The sequence below is a fragment of the Cololabis saira genome, chromosome 22, assembly GCF_033807715.1.
Source record: "Cololabis saira isolate AMF1-May2022 chromosome 22, fColSai1.1, whole genome shotgun sequence".
Classification (NCBI taxonomy): Eukaryota; Metazoa; Chordata; class Actinopteri; order Beloniformes; family Belonidae; genus Cololabis; species Cololabis saira.
In genome coordinates, this window is record NC_084608.1 from 2,875,215 (window position 1) to 2,894,643 (window position 19,429).

A 19,429-nucleotide genomic window follows, 5' to 3' on the forward strand; every position below is an offset into this window, starting at 1 on the left:
TTCTGATAAAGAAATTATTAAAGAAGGTTACACTGACTCACCATAGTTGACTCTTCCATAACCCAAAATAATCCAGGTAACGTGGAAAACGGGGTAACATTCAAAACTTTGTACATGCTTAGTCCTCTTTTAAAGTTTAGCGCTAATCTCCTTCATGGCCGCAAACTTGCCGAGTTGGCAAATTGCTGCAACTTTTAAGGCTGATTTATGGTCCCGCGTTACACCTACGCAGCGGCTACGGCGTAGTGTAAGCGGCGATGCGCACGCACGGTGCGCGTCGCTGCGTACCCTGCGGCGTAGGCTCTGCGTCGATTTAACGCAGAACCATAATTCAGGCTTTACAGACAATCAGCGTTGGCTCACAGCTCTGATGCATTCAGGACAGTTGTAAAGTAAGAATCAGCCTACACTGCACATTTTATCATTATTATAGCCTACAATTTACGATGGAACGTGACTGTTGATATTTATAAGGGGAAAAAAAAAAAGAAAAAAAAAAAAAAAAAACGGCCCACAGCGCGAGGCCCCTTGCGGTCGCACGGTTCGCACATCCCTTGCGGCGGCTCTGTGGGTATAGACGCACGACTAACTGATGGGTCATGTGTGGAATCAGTCCCAAAACAAACAGGTGGGTCATGTGCAGTGGCGGCTGGTGATAAAAATTTTTGGGGGGGCGCACTAGCGAGTGGGGATTACAACACAACTATAAACTCTACTTGAACAATAAATGTTTTTGTTATTTTTTATTACACATCACTACATATACTACATATACATATACATATACATATACATATACACTACATGTACAAGTAACAAAATAACATATTTGAATCCATTTTTTCCAGATTTTTTCAGTTATTATATAGAGATATTGACAGATATTGTCTGAAAAATGGTTCAAATATATTATTTTGTTAATTGAAACATTCTAAATTTGTTTTGTTGATGAGGAAATATGTTTCTCTATTTTTCTTATTTTTGTGAGGGGGATATATATTGTTTTTCGGCCCTACCTTGTTCTCTATAGCTGATATAACATGAATTACTCCTATGTGGGATCAATAAAGTTCTTATTTTTGCTGTCTGAGAAAATTAAATATATTATATTTGGTACCTAACTGTTTCCCAAGTATATTAGTGCGTGTGTGAATGAATAAATGAGACGTAAAACGTACATTTCTTTGTAGAAAGGCGCTTTATGAAAATAAGTCCATTTACTTGTATTAGTTTACAGCGCAGTCTTGAACATCCAATATGGCGGCGTCGTTGTCGTATCGCAGCAGCTCCATGGGGCGGATACGGATACATGTCTATGGCTGTGACTCCGTTTGTAGCGAGTGACAGATACAGTCGTGCGTCTACACTGTCAGGGTGTGACTTTGATTGACAGCTCATGAATCAATCAGATTGGATGAAGAATGACAGAAAACATGCTGATTGGCCACGGAGGAGAATCTTTGAGTAACCAATTAGAGACCAGAATGAAGTCACATGGAAGAAAAGTTTAAGAACATACAATACACACTCATTTGGCCATTGAAACCTGTGTATTTCAGTCTGCACAAAAAACAACTCTGAATAAACCCAGTATGGGATGGAAAGGCTTGAAAAATTAAAAGTCAGACACATTTTATGAGTGCACAGATGTGATAATTACTTTTTATTACGTAATTCATGTGTACTGTGTCTATATATATATTTTTTTTTTCCCCTGTAATTTTAACGGGGGCGGCGCCCTAGCGCTTTATTTGGATATGAGTTCATATTTTTGAAAAAATAGAGTGACAGATTTCTCCAGACACCATGTGTTACAGTGTATGTTTTTTTTGTCCTGTTGAAAGGCATCTCATTCTGCAATTTCACTGTCCTAGGACAAACCAGTGATTTTTAATGATTCTTTTAATATGTAAGTACCAGAAATCCAGAGTTCCAATTCAATGACGTAGGATGGTGGCTACGTTCAAGTTATAACCATGATACGCGACACAGTCAATAAGGACCGTTATGACAATAATATGTGCAGATTTCATTGTGATTGGATAAACGAAACAGGAAATACAGCGCATAATTTGATGAAAAATGTATACCTGACCAAAAGGTGGCGCTATGGAGTTCATCCAAGATTGTCATATCCACTTGTTCAGAATGGAAGCCTGATTAAATGCACAGATTTTGTGTCAGATTGGACAAGGTATGTGCAAGTTAGAACAACTTTTATGTTCATAGCGAGACCCCGAACTTTGCCTCCCTCTAACGGCGACGCCCTCTGATAAAAAGTTACAGTTTTCACTGTCAGTCATCGTCAATGTCTTACCTACTGTTTGACCAGGTTTGAGATGCATCAGCCCATCTCGTACGGATGCATAGTAGAAGACAATTAGACAATTCCTGGTGCCAACAGGTGGCGCTACAACGGATCCTGAATATTCCACCATAGATGTCTTCAGGCTCAGACTACAATCATACACATTAGTTTTCGACCAGATCAAATAATGTATTGCTGAGTTACAGCCAATCGGTGTTTCATGGTCAGTCTTCAAAATTACCTCAAACTTCGCTACATCATTACGGTCAAGCCCTCTGAATGTTTGAAAAGTATACATGACTGTTCTGTGAATGTCAGGCACTGTCTTATACAGTTTAAGACGTTACATAGACTGTATTATTTTAGAAAAAAGCTGTACAGTTTCTTCCCCAACGTTTCACCCATTTGTAACAGATGCAAGTCTGCGACTGGTAATTTAGTACATTCTTTTTGGTTATGCAGTAAACTTTATACATACTGGAAAGGTATTTTCCATTGCTTCTCTATGGCTTATGGGAGATGTTGGGAGCCGGGTCCGCTTGTAGACATTCCCTGGGCAACTACCGCTTTGTCTTGTCTTGTCAACAAATATCAGAAAAAGGCTGTTCTGTTTGGAACAGTGATTGCATAAAAGCTTATCCTCCAGACTTGGAGGGCAGACAGACCCACATATGATTTGTGGCTGAGAGAAATTGCAGCTATGCTTCACCTGGAGAGACTGAGACTTTGTAACCAAGACAGGGAAGACATGTTTAAGAAAATGTGGGACCCTGTACAGGGTCCCACCTGTTCCACTGGGGCTTGCTGATTGGGCCGGAGCTTCGGGAGCTGCGTGCTGGCCTGCGGTCCCCACCCCTGGTCATCTCGCTGCTGCTTCCACCTGCCTGCAGTCCCCACCCCCGGTCATCCCGCTGCTGCTTCCACCTGCCTGCTGTGCTGCTGACGTCCCCGACCCCCAATCTTGCCTTCGGCCGGAGGGTCCCCCCTTATGATCCAGGTCCTGGTCCAGGTTTCTTCCTCCTAAAGGGGAGTTGTTCTTGCCACTGTTTGGCTTAAGGCTTTTCACCCACTATGGGAGTTTTTACCTGCCATTGTTTGTGTAATAATTGCTCAGGGGTTTATGTTCATGTTCTGGGTCTCTGGAAAGCGTCTAGAGTCAACTTTTGTTGTATTAGATGCTATATAAATAAAATTGAATTGAATTGAATTGAAAAGACTAATTTATCAAAGGGAACCTCCTGTGTTTACTACTCATTTTACTTGTACAGTTGTACAGTTTTCTTTAATTATAATTAGTTTATTGTAGTGATTGTGACCTTTACTATTTTCTTACGAGATGTGCTGAATCTGTTCAAGTTTTGTTTGTTTTGAGGGTGGGGGCAGGGTTTTTTATTTATCTTTTTTCATTTGTCTGTTCTGTATCTTTAAAATTCTGAAAAGCAATAAACATATATTTAAAATAAAAAAACTCTAGGAGGAGTACGAGGCCTGGAAATGCCATTTTCTGTTCAAAATGATGGACTTCCGTGTGACTTAGAGCATGGGTCCAAGACACTTTTTTGTAGGGCTTTGTCTGATACAATAGACACATAAACGTCATTGCTGTATTTCAAAGCATATTTGTGGGGCTTGTTGAAAAACATAAAATAGGTGGCGTTATTCTTGTCGACCCATGCCCCACGCCCATAAAATACAGAATTTTTTTTGCGACACCTGAAGCTTGTGCAAAAGTTTTCAATACTACAATAATAATAATGAATCAAAGCTGCAAGCAGTGATGAACAGGCCCTCGCGCGTGCAATTTTCACCAATAAAGGTCAAGGCCTCAAAACTGAGTCCGATGACACCACCCACGACTCTCTATGTCAAACCATTCAAAAGTTATGGCAGAAAATAGGGACTATCAAATATGGACCAATCAGAAGAAGGGGCGGGGCTAATTTGTACCAATTATGTTCAAGGACTCAAAACCGAATCCGATGACACCACACACGACTCTTTCTGTCAAACCATTCAAAGGTTATGGCAGAAAATAAGATCTATCAAATATGGACCAATCAGAAGAAGGGTGGGCGCGCTTTTCGGCGTCTATCGTCGCCACGGTAACGCTTTTGACTCAGAAAAGTAATGCGCATCATCGCAGGATCTAGACGCACATTACGGTTCGGGCCGTATTAACTGCTGAAGGAATGGCATAAATTGCGCCAAAATTACACAATTAATTCAAAATGGGCGACTTCCTGTTGGGTTTCGGCCATGGCTCCAAGAGACTTTTCTTTAAGTTGTGACATGATACAGGTGTGTACCGATTTTCGTGCATGTACGTCAAACCGTAATGTGGGGCTTGAGGCACAAAGTTTTCTAGGGGGCGCTGTTGAGCCATTAGGCCACGCCCATTAATGCAAACCATTACATGTCTTCAAGGGCTTTCACATAGAGGGCGCACAGCGGCGGCCGCCACCGGCTTTCCCATTCATTGTGTATGTGCTGCCGCCGAGCTCGGCGGCGCGCAAGAGGTTGCAGGCTGCTGCAGCGAATTGAACATTTTTTTATTTCACCGTGCTCCCTGTGACGGCATCTCGGCGGTGTCCAATAGGAGAGAAGGTGGTGGAGAGTGAAAAAAACTTGCAGGTTGTAGATCAGAGACGATCAAGATGGAAGAAAGAATGATCTTGGCTGTGAGTCTGTGAGGAGCTGTGGGATGAGACTGCAGCCTATCGGGACATCAAAAAGGGACAAAAGTGGAGAGAAATCTCCCAGAATTTGGGCATACCAGGTGTGTTTAAAAGTGGTAGAAATGTGATATTCTTTTGCTCTTTTAACAATAAAATGTTAGTTTAAAATAAAATATAGCATTTCCATGCTTCATATCAGGATCACTTGAATCATTTATCAATATATGGTTATGAAAAGACCATGTGTCAATACTTTTGTAAACTGAAGCAGATACTTTACTACATGTACACTCAGTATATCTAAAAATCTAGATGACTGACATGAGCTAAAAAACAACATAGTTCAGAAAGGTTTTTTAATAAAATATGTTTTTAACTATTTACAGTGGATGACTTGAAGAAAAAATGGAAGAACTTGAGGGACAGATATATAAAGGAGAGGAAGGGAGGCCAGGCGTTCAGCCTGAAGTTGGTTGATCCTGCTGAGGCTCCAACTCTCCCCAACAGGCTGTAACTGCTCCCTGTTCAGCCTGAAGTAGAAGCTCATCATGGAGCTGGAGCTCCAACGAGCCTGTATTCCCCCCAATCCTGTCTTCATGAGGATCTCATGGACCCTCCTTCCTGCTGCTGCTCGTCTCCTCCTCCTCAGAAGAAGAAACTAAAGCCAGGGCTTTTCTTTGAACCAGGGACAGATGCATTTTGCAAACCGAGCTGTAGCTACTCTACGTACAAATGAGTGGGAAAACGGCGCCAGACCGGAAAAACTTTTTTCACACTGAAACCATTAAACTCTCTCTGTCCACACTGAAACTGTTAAACTCTCTCTCTCTGTCCACACTGAAACTGTTAAACTCTCTCTGTCCACACTGAAACTGTTAAACTCTCTCTGTCCACACTGAAACTGTTAAACTCTCTCTGTCCACACTGAAACCGTTAAACTCTCTCTGTCCACACTGAAACAGTTAAACTCTCTCTGTCCACACTGAAACCATTAAACTCTCTCTGTCCACACTGAAACCATTAAACTCTCTCTGTCCACACTGAAACTGTTAAACTCTCTCTGTCCACACCGAAACTGTTAAACTCTCTCTGTCCACACTGAAACTGTTAAACTCTCTCTGTCCACACTGAAACTGTTAAACTCTCTCTGTCCACACTGAAACTGTTAAACTCTCTCTGTCCACACTGAAACCATTAAACTCTCTCTGTCCACACTGAAACCGTTAAACTCTCTCTGTCCACACTGAAACCGTTAAACTCTCTCTGTCCACACTGAAACCATTAAACTCTCTCTGTCCACACTGAAACCGTTAAACTCTCTGTCCACACTGAAACCCTTAAACTCTCTCTGTCCACACTGAAACCATTAAACTCTCTCTGTCCACACTGAAACCGTTAAACTCTCTCTGTCCACACTGAAACCATTAAACTCTCTCTGTCCACACTGAAACCGTTAAACTCTCTCTGTCCACACTGAAACCGTTAAACTCTCTCTGTCCACACTGAAACCGTTAAACTCTCTCTGTCCACACTGAAACCGTTAAACTCTCTCTGTCCACACTGAAACCGTTAAACTCTCTCTGTCCACACTGAAACCGTTAAACTCTCTCTGTCCACACTGAAACCATTAAACTCTCTCTGTCCACACTGAAACCGTTAAACTCTCTGTCCACACTGAAACCCTTAAACTCTCTCTGTCCACACTGAAACCGTTAAACTCTCTGTCCACACTGAAACCCTTAAACTCTCTCTGTCCACACTGAAACCGTTAAACTCTCTGTCCACACTGAAACTGTTAAACTCGCGGTCAGTTAGGACAGTCCAATACAAAAGAATAAAGCAATGGAATTTATTTTGTCGCAGAAGCTTCTCGCATGGGACAGCTTTGTGTACGCAGCCGGCTCTTCTGCCCGGAGCGAGGCTTTGTTCCCTCCCCTGCTACACGTCATTCAGGCAGCCAATCAGCACAGAGCCTCATTATCATAGCCCCGCCCCTCAGAATCACTCATGGAGAAGGAGGTTAGAAGCGGTAAAACTAGAGACATGGCCCACAGGCTGAATTTCTGATTTATGTAGAAAAAAAAACAAGCTTTAGATTGTTTTTAAGACTTTCAGGCCTGTTTAAAATATACATTAAATGCCATAATAGGTCCCCTTTAAGCTGAATTGGATAAAGCCGATCAAATGTGTTTTCCATGTAAACCTCAATTCGGAATTACTATTTCCATGTAAACTCGTGGCCATTGTCTGCTGTGGACTCCAAGAAGCCCTGAAATGACCACACTGAACCAACGTCATGTCTTACACAAACAAACGGTTTTTATTGGCTCCACTAGCATCAGTTGATACAAAAGAAACAACTATTTTGGTTCATCAGGAACTGGCCAGTCAAAGGCTCAGCTCAAAGGAAAGCTGTTGCCTTGGAAACGCAGAGAAAAACGGCTTCTGTCAGACTGGAGAAGCTGAACAAGGGCCTTTTTTACTTTAAATTCAAACGAACCACGGCTGCGGAGTTCCACACCAACATGTTGGTGAAGAGACCTCTTCTGAGGCATCGTAATGTTCCGTTTGGCACTTCACCTGGAGTCCACCTGCAGACTCCTCGTCCACTGCTGCTATCATGTTCTTACGGAAGAGTATCAGGGCCAGGCAGGAGAAAAATAAAAATAATATTTTAGAGGAGGAAGGTTTTTTTTTCCTTATGCACTTCGAGAAAAAAGTCGAAATGTTGAGAAAAAAGTCGAAATGTCGAGAAAAAAGTCGAAATGTTGAGATCAATGTCGAAGTACAATTTCGAGAAATAAGTCGAAATGTTGAGAAAAAGTCGAAATGTTTTGAAAAAAGTCAAAATGTTGAGATTAATGTCGAAGTACAATTTCGAGAAAAAAGTCTAAATGTTGAGAAAAAAGTCGAAATGTCAAGAATAATGTTGAAATACAATTTCGAGAAAAAGTCGAAATGTATTTCAACTTTATTCTGGAAATTCCGACTTTATTCACGAAATTTCGACTTTATACACGAAATTTTGACTTTATTCTTGAAATTGTATTTCAACATTAACCTCAACATTTCGTCTTTTTTCTCGACATTTTGACTTTTTTCTCAAAGTGCATGGCCCTAATACTCTTCCGTATGTTCTTGATCCATCTTTAGTTAGATTAAATTTGCTGGGTCATGTTTGTGGGCTTCTGTGTGGGACTACTCTTCCTTCTGCACACACTCTGCATCTAAATCTCCAGTTCAGAAATGCAGATTCTTGCTATTTCTGAACTGGTCTTAAGATTTTGGTGAGGAGTGTGTGTGAGGATGATGCAGCGCTTCAGGAGACTCAGTCCTGAGCTGTAGTTTCAGGGTCTAAAGTGCAGAGCGTGGTGGAGCTGCTGGTCTTCTCAGAGAGCTCACAGGTGACTAGCCCGTGTGCGTGGGCCTTCGTTCCAGGTAGGTCTTCAGCGTGGAGATGAGCTCGCTCTCCTCCTCCAGCGTCAGGTCCAGATAGTCCTCCTCGTGGCGGGGGATGTCTTCCAGCACCTCGTTCACCAGCTCGTTGTCCTCTGAGGACAAAGCGGAGACATTCTGTTAAAGACCGGAGCTCATGAACAGATCAGCGTACCAGGACGGGCGGAGGAGTCTGGTCTCCAGCAGGGCTGGAACAATATATCGTGCCACGAAATTTTGCGGTACAAAAACTCCACGATACGTGTTGTGGAGGTGACAAACTGTATCTGATATTGTGTTATTAATATTAATCTATTGTGTTTACTAGTAACGCGTATCCGACCACACCTCGACCCACGGACCAAAATCTCCCTCCGCTCAGAAGAAACTAGTCCCGTTTTGGTCCCGATCACGGGACTCCTGCAGGGTTTTGAGCTCTGAACTTTTACTTATGTAAGTCTGGTGTAGAGTTAAGCCTTACCTTATTAAATTAAACCTTTTTGGGGTGGTGAGTAGGATAAACACGGGGAAACTTCTGCTGAGTTCCAGTGTACTTTAATGTCCCTCAACAGTGTAGGATTTTAGAACATCAACACAGCACCTAGTGCCGTACTGTGGCGTATCACTCCACCCAATCTAAACCAGACTAATCACTACAGATAAACTGACTAGTGTCATTATAGTCCCTGATTTACACCAGAATATAAAGAATAGATTTATAAAATAATCAACCCTGAATTACCAAAATAACCTTCTTAACAAAAATAAATCTCTTACACTTATAAGGTGAGCATGAATCAATCTGTTTTATGATGTAAAATTGTTTGTATCTATTTACTTTTATTTATTTATTAAATTTTACTTGTTACATTTCTGGAAAAGAAAAAAGTCAAATCATACATGAGAGAAACTATTCAGTTTGTGTCTAAATATTTGTACTTGTATGAAACTGAAGATCATAATGCAAACCTGACATTTACTTTTAGTTCAGTTTGTGGAAAATGGTTGTCCTGGCTTTCTCTTTAAAACTTAAACAGTTATAAAGCATTACAAACTGGAACAATAGGGCAAACGCACAGCATTGTTTTGTATTTTGTGTCTTTCAAATAAAAGACAATTTTTTCCAGTCATATGTTCCTCATGCAAGGTTGTTAAAAAAATACTGCTATAATATCATATTGTATCGTTATCGTAACCTCAATATCGTGTATCATACCGTATCGTGAGATTAGTGTATCGTTATACCCCTAATATCTGGTAACTGATTCCTCCAGCTCAGCGTTTGTCATGTGCTCCATTTTAGTGATGGATTTAAATTTCTCAGACACAAGCTGAAGATTGGAAAACCTGTCAGACAACTCTTGCAGAACTGTGTCCACAATGACATTAAAAACCATGCACCTAAAGTTCCTCTCGGGTTCCTTTTGATGATAAAGGACACAGGTTGGTCAGCAGAAATTCAAACCATACTGGGCATCTAGGTCTTTGTGCAACAAGAATTTTTAATAGCTTTGAATAAATTGCACATCTTGTTTCTGCCATTTTTCCAATATAAGTCATATTTAGATATGAATCACTTAGTATCAAGTGGCTGTTCCTACACTTCCACCTAATATTAGACCAACCTGTTGGCTTCCCCTGTCTGTCCTGATTCTCTCTCTCTCTTCCTCTCTTCTTTCTTTCCATCCTCACACCTGAATGACATGAACTTTGTGTTAAGGTGGTTTCAAAATACAGCAGTCAAACCACATAAAAGCATTACATTTTAATTTTAAATGATATCCCTGTAGGATATCAGTTACTGATTACACTGCATCTTATCAACTCATCAGACTGAGACACATCACAGCAGCGCTGTATGTTATATCCCAGTGAAGACAATTAAACTCAAGTGCAGCAGCTTCAGGCCGGTGGCTCTGACATCCCACCTGATGAAGGCCCTGGAGCGGCTGCTCCTCCGACATCTCCGCCCCATGGTGAGCCCAGCGATGGACCCACTACAGTTTGCTTACCAACCTGGCATTGGGGTGGATGATGCCGTCATCTTCATGTTACATCGTGCCCTGTCTCACCTGGAGAAACCTGGGAGCACTGTGAGGATCATGTTCTTTGATTTCTCCAGTGCGTTCAATACCATCCAGCCGGCACTTCTGGGAGACAAGCTGGAGAATGCAGGGGTTGACAGTCACCTCACATCCTGGATTCTGGACTACCTCACCAACCGCCCACAGTATGTGAGGACACGGGACCACACATCGGACATGGTCGTCTGCAGTGTGGGGGCCCCGCAGGGAACGGTCCTGGCACCGTTCCTCTTCACCCTCTACACTGCTGACTTCTCCTACAACTCACCAACCTGTCACCTTCAAAAGTTCTCTGATGACTCTGCTATCATCGGCCTCATCACTGATGAAGATGATAGCGAGTACAGAGAACTGTCCCAGGACTTTGTGGACTGGTGCCTGCAGAACCACCTCCAGATCAACGCGGGGAAAACCAAAGAACTGGTGGTGGATTTCCGCAGGTGTAATAAATCCCCCTCGACACCGGTGAACATCCAGGGAAAGGACATTGAGATGGTGACATCTTATAAGTACCTGGGTGTTCACCTCAACAATAAACTGGACTGGACTACTAATTCCTCTGCACTCCACAAAAAAGGCCAGAGCAGACTCTATCTGCTCAGGAGGCTGAGGGCTTTTGGTGTGCAGGAAACACTCCTGAAAACATTCTATAACACTGTGGTGGCATCAGCCATTTTTTACGGAGTGGTCTGCTGGGGCAGCAACATCACAGCTGCAGACAGAAGGAGGCTGGACAAAACCATCAAAAGGGCCGGCACTGTCGTGGGCTGCTCTCTGGACACAGTGCAGGTGGTGGGAGAGAGGAGGATGATGGCTAAGCTGTCATCCATGATGGAGAAGGACTCCCACCCCATGAAGGACCTTCAGAGCGCTGGAGAGCTCCTTCAGCTACAGGCTCCTTCACCCTAGGTGTGTGAAGGAACGCTACAGAAGGTCCTTCCTCCCTGCAGCTGTGAGACTACACAACCAGCACCAGCACAGTAGACCACATACAAACCTGACAATAAATGTACATAAGGGAAATAATGTGCAATATCTTTCATTCACTGCAACGTGCAATTATGTATATATATATCCATCTGTAAATATCCGTCTGTTATCTTTTTCATATACTAATATCTTATTATTTATCTTTATTCTTCTTCTTATTATTATTATTATTATTGTATACCAGTTTACTGTTTATAGTGTTTATAGTGTGTTATTATTATTACTGTGTTACTACTTTTTTCTATTGTTGCCTCTTGTTTTTGCACTATCCCCTTTGCTGCTGTAAACTGCAAATTTCCCCTCTGTGGGACTATTAAAGGTTTATCTTATCTTATCTTATTTTATCTTATCACTCCCGAGTTCTGATAACAGTCTGTACCCTCCAAATAATAATGCACACTCCAAATAATTTCCCCCCGTCACTTAGTGCATAGTACCCACTTTTTGCGCCACTGCATACACAGTAATAGATGAATGGGATATCACATGCGTGCCCAGACTCCCGTCAACACATCCAGTTTTCCTTGGGGGGGCAGAGCGTGTCCATGGGGGGGCACTGCCCACCCCTGACCCCCCCCGCCCCCCTGGTAACGCCCCTGGTTTAAACGACAAATCCTGATCGAAAACAACACCAAGGTTTCTCACAGTTGCACTGGAAGCCATTGCAACACCATCTAATCCCTTCCTAAGATGCTCTGGACCAAGAATGATAACCTCTGTTTTATCTGAATTTAGGAGGAAAAATCGAGGACCGTAACGTCGCCCAGATTGGCGTCACCGGGGCCCCTCCCTGGAGCCAGGCCTGGGGTTGGGGCTCGTAGGTGAGCGCCTGGTGGCCGTGTCTTTGCCCGTGGGACCCGGCCGGGCTCAGCCCGAAACGCCAACGTGGCCCCAGCCGGTGCCATGTGGGCTGGGTAGCAGTCGTGGCAGGGCCTCGACGACCCAATCCCTGGACCAAAACCCTTGCAGTGGGGACATGGAATGTCACCTCGCTGGGGGGGAAGGAGCCGGAGCTTGTGCGTGAGGTTGAGAGATACCGGCTAGAGATAGACGGGCTCACCTCCACACATAGTTGGGCTCTGGAACCCAGCTCCTTGAAAGGGGCTGGACCCTCCACTACTCTGGAGTTGCCCAGGGTGAGAGGCGGCGGGCTGGTGTGGGCTTGGTTATAGCCCCTCAGCTCAGCCGCCATGTGTTGGAGTTCACCCCGGTGAACGAGAGGGTCGCTTCCCTGCGCCTTCGGGTCGGGAAAAGGTCTCTCACTGTTGTTTGTGCCTACGGGCCGAACAGCAGTGGGGAGTACCCGGCCTTCTTGGAGTCCCTGGGAGGAGTACTTGATAGTGCTCCAACTGGGGACTCCATTGTTCTACTGGGGGACTTCAACGCTCACGTGGGCAATGACAGTGATACCTGGAGAGGCGTGATTGGGAGGAACGGCCTCCCCGATCTGAACCTGAGCGGTGTTTTGTTGTTGGACTTCTGTGCTAGTCACAGTTTGTCCATCACGAACACCATGTTCAGGCATAAGGGTGTCCATCAGTGCACGTGGCACCAGGACACCCGTGGACCATTTTCTCTGCCTCCATTGTCGACGCGGCGGCTCAAAGTTGTGGACGCAAGGTCTCCGGTGCCTGTCGTGGCAGCAATCCTAGAACCCGGTGGTGGACACCGGAAGTACAGGATGCCGTCAGACTGAAGAAGGAGTCCTACCGGGCTATGTTGGCCTGTGGGACTCCTGACGCAGTAGATAGGTACCGGCAGGCCAAGCGAGCCGCGGCTCGGGCAGTCCTGGAGGCAAAAACTCGGGTCTGGGAGGAGTTCGGGGAGGCCATGGAGGAAGACTTTCGGTCGGCCTCAAGGAAATTCTGGAGGACTGTTCGGCGCCTCAGAAGGGGGAAGCAGTACTCTGCCGGCACCATTTATGGTGCTGGTGGGGAGCTGTTGACCTTGACTGGGGACATCGTCGGACGGTGGAAGGAATACTTCGAGGATCTCCTCAACCCGACTGACATGCCTTCCACTATGGAAGCAGAGAGTGGGGACTCTGGGGCGTGCTCATCCATCACCCAAACTGAGGTCACTGAGGTGGTTCGTAAGCTCCTCAGAGGTGTTCCAGGCATGTCACTCCTCCCTAGGGAGGTGTTCCAGGCATGTCACTCCTCCCTAGGGAGGTGTTCCAGGCATGTCCCTCCTCCCTAGGGAGGAGTTCCAGGCATGTCCCTCCTCCCTAGGGAGGAGTTCCAGCCATGTCCCTCCGGGAGGAGACCCCGGGGAAGACCCAGGACACGCTGGAGAGACTATGTCTCTCAGCTGGCCAGGGAACGTCTCGGACTCCCCCCTGAAGAGCTGGAGGAAGTGTCTGGGGTGAAGGAAGTCTGGGCATCTCTGCTGAGACTGCTGCCCCCGACCCGGTTTCCGGATAAGCGGCGGAAAATGGATGGATGGATGGATGGATGGATGGATGGATGGATGGATGGATGGATGGATGGATGGATGGATGGATGGATGGATGGATGGATGGATGGATGGATACATCAGCAAAGCAATGAAAGTGTATGCCGTGATTCTTGATTATACTTCCCAACGGCTGCATGTATAAACTGAACAAGATTGGCCCTAGCACTGAACCCTGCGGAACACCAAAACAGACCCTTGACTGTTCTGAAGAAACTTCATGTACATGAACAAACTGGAACCTGTCAGATAGATATGATTTAAACCAACGTAGAGCTGTCCCTTTAATCCCAACAACATGCTCTAACCTGTGCAGTAAAATGCCATGATCTATAGTGTCAAAAGCAGCACTGAGGTCCAGTAGAACCAGTATGGACACTAATACCTTATCTGAGGTCCAGTAGAACCAGTATGGACACGAATCCCTTATCTGAGGTCCAGTAGAACCAGTATGGACACTAATCCCTTATCTGAGGCCATAAGGAGGTCATTCGTGACTGGAACCAGTGCTGTCTCTGTGCTATGATGCATTCTGAACCCTGACTGAAAGACTTCAAACAGATAATTTCTATACAAATAGTCACATAACTGGCTTGAAACTGCCTTTTCCAGAATTTTAGATACAAATGGAAGGTTGTAAATGGGTCTTTAATTAGCTAAGATGTGGAGAGAGCTGGAGGTGGAGCTGAACCTCAGATACTCAGATTCCACTCCTGACAGCTGCAGAGCAATCAGAAACGTTACCTGCTGAGGCCGAGGAGGAGGTGCTGGGCTCCTCGGAGGAGGGGGAGGAGGACGTGGAGGAGGTGGACGGGGGGGACAGCAGCTCCGGGGAGAGGACGCCCTGGTTGTCCAGCAGCAGCTGAGTGGCAGACTGGACGTCTCCATCGGTCAGCTGGAGGGCGGCTTCAGCCGAGGCCTGGTCGAAGCCCAGATACAGCAGCTGCACACACACACACACACACACACACACACACACACCCTCAGAACAGGTGGACTGTATGGAGCCAACTCAAGGCCAAAAGTTTTGCTAATTTGAAAATTTAAATTGTAATTGAAAAACTAAGATTTGAACCTGAAAATTCAAGTTTTGATCATGAACTTATTTTTTACAGTTTAAATTTTTTTTTTTCAGTTTCACATCTTTTTTTTTCAGTTTTAGATCTTTTTTTCAGTTTCACATCTTTTTTTTCAGTTTCAGACTTTTGGCCCTGATCTGGTGTAGGGGGAGTGGCATCAACGGAGAGGGGCGTGGCATCAACTGAGAGGGGCGTGGCATCAACTGAGAGGGGCGTGGCATCATGAGTGACAGCATAACAGAGAAGGCTGAGGACCTTTCTCAGTCATGTTGCCTTCAGGAAAAGTAGGTTGCAGAAGTTATCAGTAGAAGTATGATTCAACACTGTATATACACCATATTCACGTGGTTGGCAGTGGAAAAAACTGACACTAGTGACACATTTCTGTTTACAAAGCTGTTTTAGACCGTACTACATTTCCCACTTCCACATACTACCATGAACGCATCGCAGTATCGTTTGCGATGGCATCCGCATCGCAAACGATACTGCGATGCGTTCATGGTAGTATGTGGAAGTGGGAAATGTCAAACTTTAAAGTGTGGCTGTTGAACTGTACAGTCTGGCATAGTTTATTGCTTTTATACTGCAATTGGTGCCAAGATCTGAAACTGAAAAAAAGATGTGAAACTGAAAAAAAGATGTGAAACTGAAAAAAAGATCTGAAACTGAAAAAAAAATAATTTTAACTGTAAAAAAATAAGTTCCTGATCAAAACTTGAATTTTCAGGTTCAAATGTTATTTTTCCAATTAGCAGCGTGACAGGTACCTGCTCCACCATCTCCGGGGCGACGGCCCCGTCTCCGAGGCTGCTGGAGGTCTGAGCCGCCTGGCTGGAGTCCAGGAGGATCTGAACACAGAGAGAACAGAAGAGAGGACCAATAGATGCAGCCGGAAGCTCAGAAAACACTTCTAACAAAACATGAGAGCAGATCAGATCAGATCAGAAACACTCAGGATCCACCAGTGTCACCAGCTGGAACCGTATAGAGGGAATGCTCATGATGTCACGGACTGTGTTTCCATGCATCAATAACCCTTTTAAAACCCGACTATTGGCAATAACCCGAATTTGCACATCCATGTAAACACCAATAACCCCTTTGAATAACCCGAATTTGCTCATATTCAGGTTTTTAAAAACCCCAATATGAGCCCTGGGTTACTCCTTTTAAAACCTGAATATTGGGTCATGTAAACACCAAACGGAATATCCCCATCAAACGGAACAGGAATTAGTTTTCTGCACATGCTCTGTTCACAAGGAATCCTGGTCTTTTGAGTCCAGGAAGTTCTTATAAACACGGAGAAACCAAGACCAGGAGGAGACTAATCACTTCATAAATGTAATGAAGGATATGAACATTTCTGCATTTGTAGACAGTAGAAAGTACCGGATAGAAGATTTACAAGAAGGTGAGAGAAAAGCTGCGCGAAGCAGCATTTGTTTAGAATTTGGATACAGGAAGAAGAAGCAGAAATGACGGGAATTGCGTCATGATGTTCTCCGTGCGTCGCTGGTTTGATCCAGATATCCTGAATGATTAATTACCATGTAAACGGAATATTCTGAATGTTTCAGTAACCGGAATATTAGCAATAATCCGAATTTTGACTGCATGTAAACGTAGTAACAGATGCGACTTCACAGCGGGTTACGCCCACTGAGTGTCAGAAAGACTGAGTGGCAGAAAGACTGAGTGGCAGAAAGACTGAGTGTCAGTGTAAACTTTCAGTTTGAGCAACTGGAAAACATCTAAAATGGGAAAGAGCTGTTGTGCGATCGACTGTACTCATAGATTTAGCAAGAAATCAGAGTTATCGTTTCACAGACTGATGAAAAATAAGCTTAAGAGAGACAAATGGATCGCTGCAATTCACAGAAACAACTGGATTCCAGACACCAAAATGTGGATTTGTGGTTCCTATTTTATATGCAGCTGGTAGCTCAGAAAAGCCTTCTAACAAAGACGTGAGAGCAGATCAGATCAGTAACTCTCAGGATCCGTGTCACGGCTGGAACCGTATTCTTAGATTTTTACGACTCAACTTTCTTTGTGGTAAAACAGAATGTATCAACTTGAAAGTGAGACCCAGGGAAAAGCAAGAGGACTGACGTGGTAAGCCTTGTCCACATCTCCGCCAGCGTGGTGCAGAGCTGCAGCTGCCTCTCTCCTGGAGAATCCCAGCTCCATCAGGGTGGAGATGGCCTCCATCCTGGTCCTCTTCTTCTGCCTCTCCCTCTGGGTCAGCTCCTGCCGCTCCTGAACCCAACACAGGAAACAAGGTCAGGACGACACTTTCTCAACCTTAAAGCAGCACAATGCTAACTTTCAGTTTTTGTTGAGTTTGGCGGCTCCTTTGGACAAAAGCGGTAGTGCTTTACCAGAAAGAACAGTACATTTCCCATGAGCACCAGCCGGAAAAACTCCCGTCCCCGTCACTGCATTTGTTTTATTTTGAATGCAAGTTCATTTTGAAACCATGCATTGTGCAAACTTAATGAAATTGATATTGACCTACTTTTAATAAAACATGCCATAATGACAAAGCACCACTTTCCACCAAGATTTCCTTATTTGAATATTATATTAAGCATTGAGCACAAGCATTTCAGTCCATAGTAGCCAGTTTGATGTTATAAATAAGCAACCAAAATATTAACCATAAGCTCCTTTATTAATAACATCTGTGCATAATATCAGCAAAACAAAACAATCACGAATTATAGGAGGCTTAGAAGTTCCATCTGAAAAGCAAAGTCCTCACTTATTCAAATGAAAAAAATGTCAGACCAATAGAAGCCTAATGATGTAAACAAGTCATCTGTACAACGGAGGTTAATAATAATGTGACAAACATTAACACTGTGCAACACTGGCAAAAAATCCAAAGTAAAAAACATCTCCAACAGAGATTAACATGTACAAACACTATGCATCGTTAACCAACTAAAACAAGGCTACCAAGCATCTTAAACTTAAATGCGATATGCATTCTCTGCACACATTACAAATAAAAATCGCACCTTGTGTGAACGCATTCCTGGCATGTCTGTCTGTGTGTCTGCCTGTATCTGTTAGCTGTTATTAACTGTTCCGTTTTTTCCCCACTTATTCCACCGAACACCGAAAGTGTTTTTTTTGCTATTTTCGGCCGAACATTCGGTGCTTCACTATTATTAAAAAAAAAAAAAAAAAAAAAAAAAAATTCAACAAACACCCCCTTTTTTTAAATATGACAAGGGGCCACATAAAAGCTCCTGGCGGGCTGCTGTAAACCATGATCAGCAATATTAAAATAATAAAAGGCTTGCAATATTTCAGTTGATTTGTAATGAATCCAGAATGTATGACATTTTTGCATTACAGAAAATAAAGGACTTTATCACAATATTCTAATTTTCTGAGACAGTCCTGTAATGTTTTCTTTTTGATTATGTGAAAAGTGGTGTTGTTAACCTTTTTTTTTTTTTTTCTTTAATCATTGTTTCTGTGTTCATTTTGAAAAAATAAAAATTATAAATAATAATTAAAAAAAAAAAAAATGTTTGGGAAGAGTTTGAATCCCAGCTCCAGCGGTCACCTGTCGGCGGTTGCTGATGTGCATGGCGGCCTCCTGCAGGTCTCCCTGACACGCCCGGAGCCCCAGCCGAGCTTCTCTCTCCGTGAAGCCCAGAGCCATCAGCTGAGACATCTTCTCTGAGTCCGGACAGAGCCGGCCGTACAGCGTCTCCACCTGACAGAGGGACAGAAGCTCGGCTCACGGAAACACCCAACAGACTCGCTGCTGGGGAAGCTGAACCGACGGAGCCGGACCTACTTTGGACAGCTGCAGGCGCGCCTGAGAGTCGTTTCCTTCGATGTAGGAGAGCAGGGTCTGGAGGAGGTACAGACGGAGGAACAGAGCATCCTCCCTGCCCGTGTTACCCTGGCAACACAGGAAACAAATACCAGCAAACAGCATCAACATTAGGGGTGGGTAAATTTAAAAATAAAATAAAACTTGCTTCTTTGCTTAATTATACTGTTATTGTTATTATTGAAGTCTTTTTGGAAGGGAAAAAAAGAATAATAGACTGATCCGATGATCTTTTACTGGGTTGATATCAGACATTAAAGGAGCATGAGGCTCCTTTTAAGAAATGAGACTCTAGCGCCACCCTTCACCACGACGGCCGTCGGGGGTACTGCAGCCAACAGTGAAGCCGGCGCGGGAGAACGGGGAGAACGCACATGCAGCGTCATTTGACGTCACATCCGCAGGACAGCGCGGGAAATTCCGGTCACAATTGCAGCACATTTTGCAGCACACAGCCTGTTCAAGGCAACGGAGAGATACACTAGAGGGATCATTCTTTTTGGTTTGGAACGCTTCATCTGACATTATTACTAGAAAACTTA

At 44.1% G+C, this 19,429-nt stretch overlaps 1 protein-coding gene across 2 annotated transcripts in view; it reads right to left on the minus strand.

Moving 5' to 3' along the window:
• Nucleotides 1-7,282: 7,282 nt before the first annotated feature.
• The window catches only part of nub1 (negative regulator of ubiquitin-like proteins 1), a 30,451-nt gene continuing 18,304 nt past the window's right edge, over nt 7,283-19,429 (minus strand). Inside the window, exons 10-16 of one of the 2 annotated variants that reach the window (XM_061713688.1) lie at nt 18,849-18,956; nt 18,612-18,764; nt 17,144-17,290; nt 15,796-15,876; nt 14,691-14,889; nt 10,044-10,112; nt 7,283-8,534 (exon numbers count right to left, since the gene is read on the minus strand). In XM_061713688.1, the coding sequence (XP_061569672.1) occupies nt 8,392-8,534; nt 10,044-10,112; nt 14,691-14,889; nt 15,796-15,876; nt 17,144-17,290; nt 18,612-18,764; nt 18,849-18,956 (900 nt within the window). In that variant the 3' untranslated portion in view covers nt 7,283-8,391. The remainder of the gene's footprint in view (nt 8,535-10,043; nt 10,113-14,690; nt 14,890-15,795; nt 15,877-17,143; nt 17,291-18,611; nt 18,765-18,848; nt 18,957-19,429) is intronic. The other variant, XM_061713689.1, reaches the window with a different exon arrangement.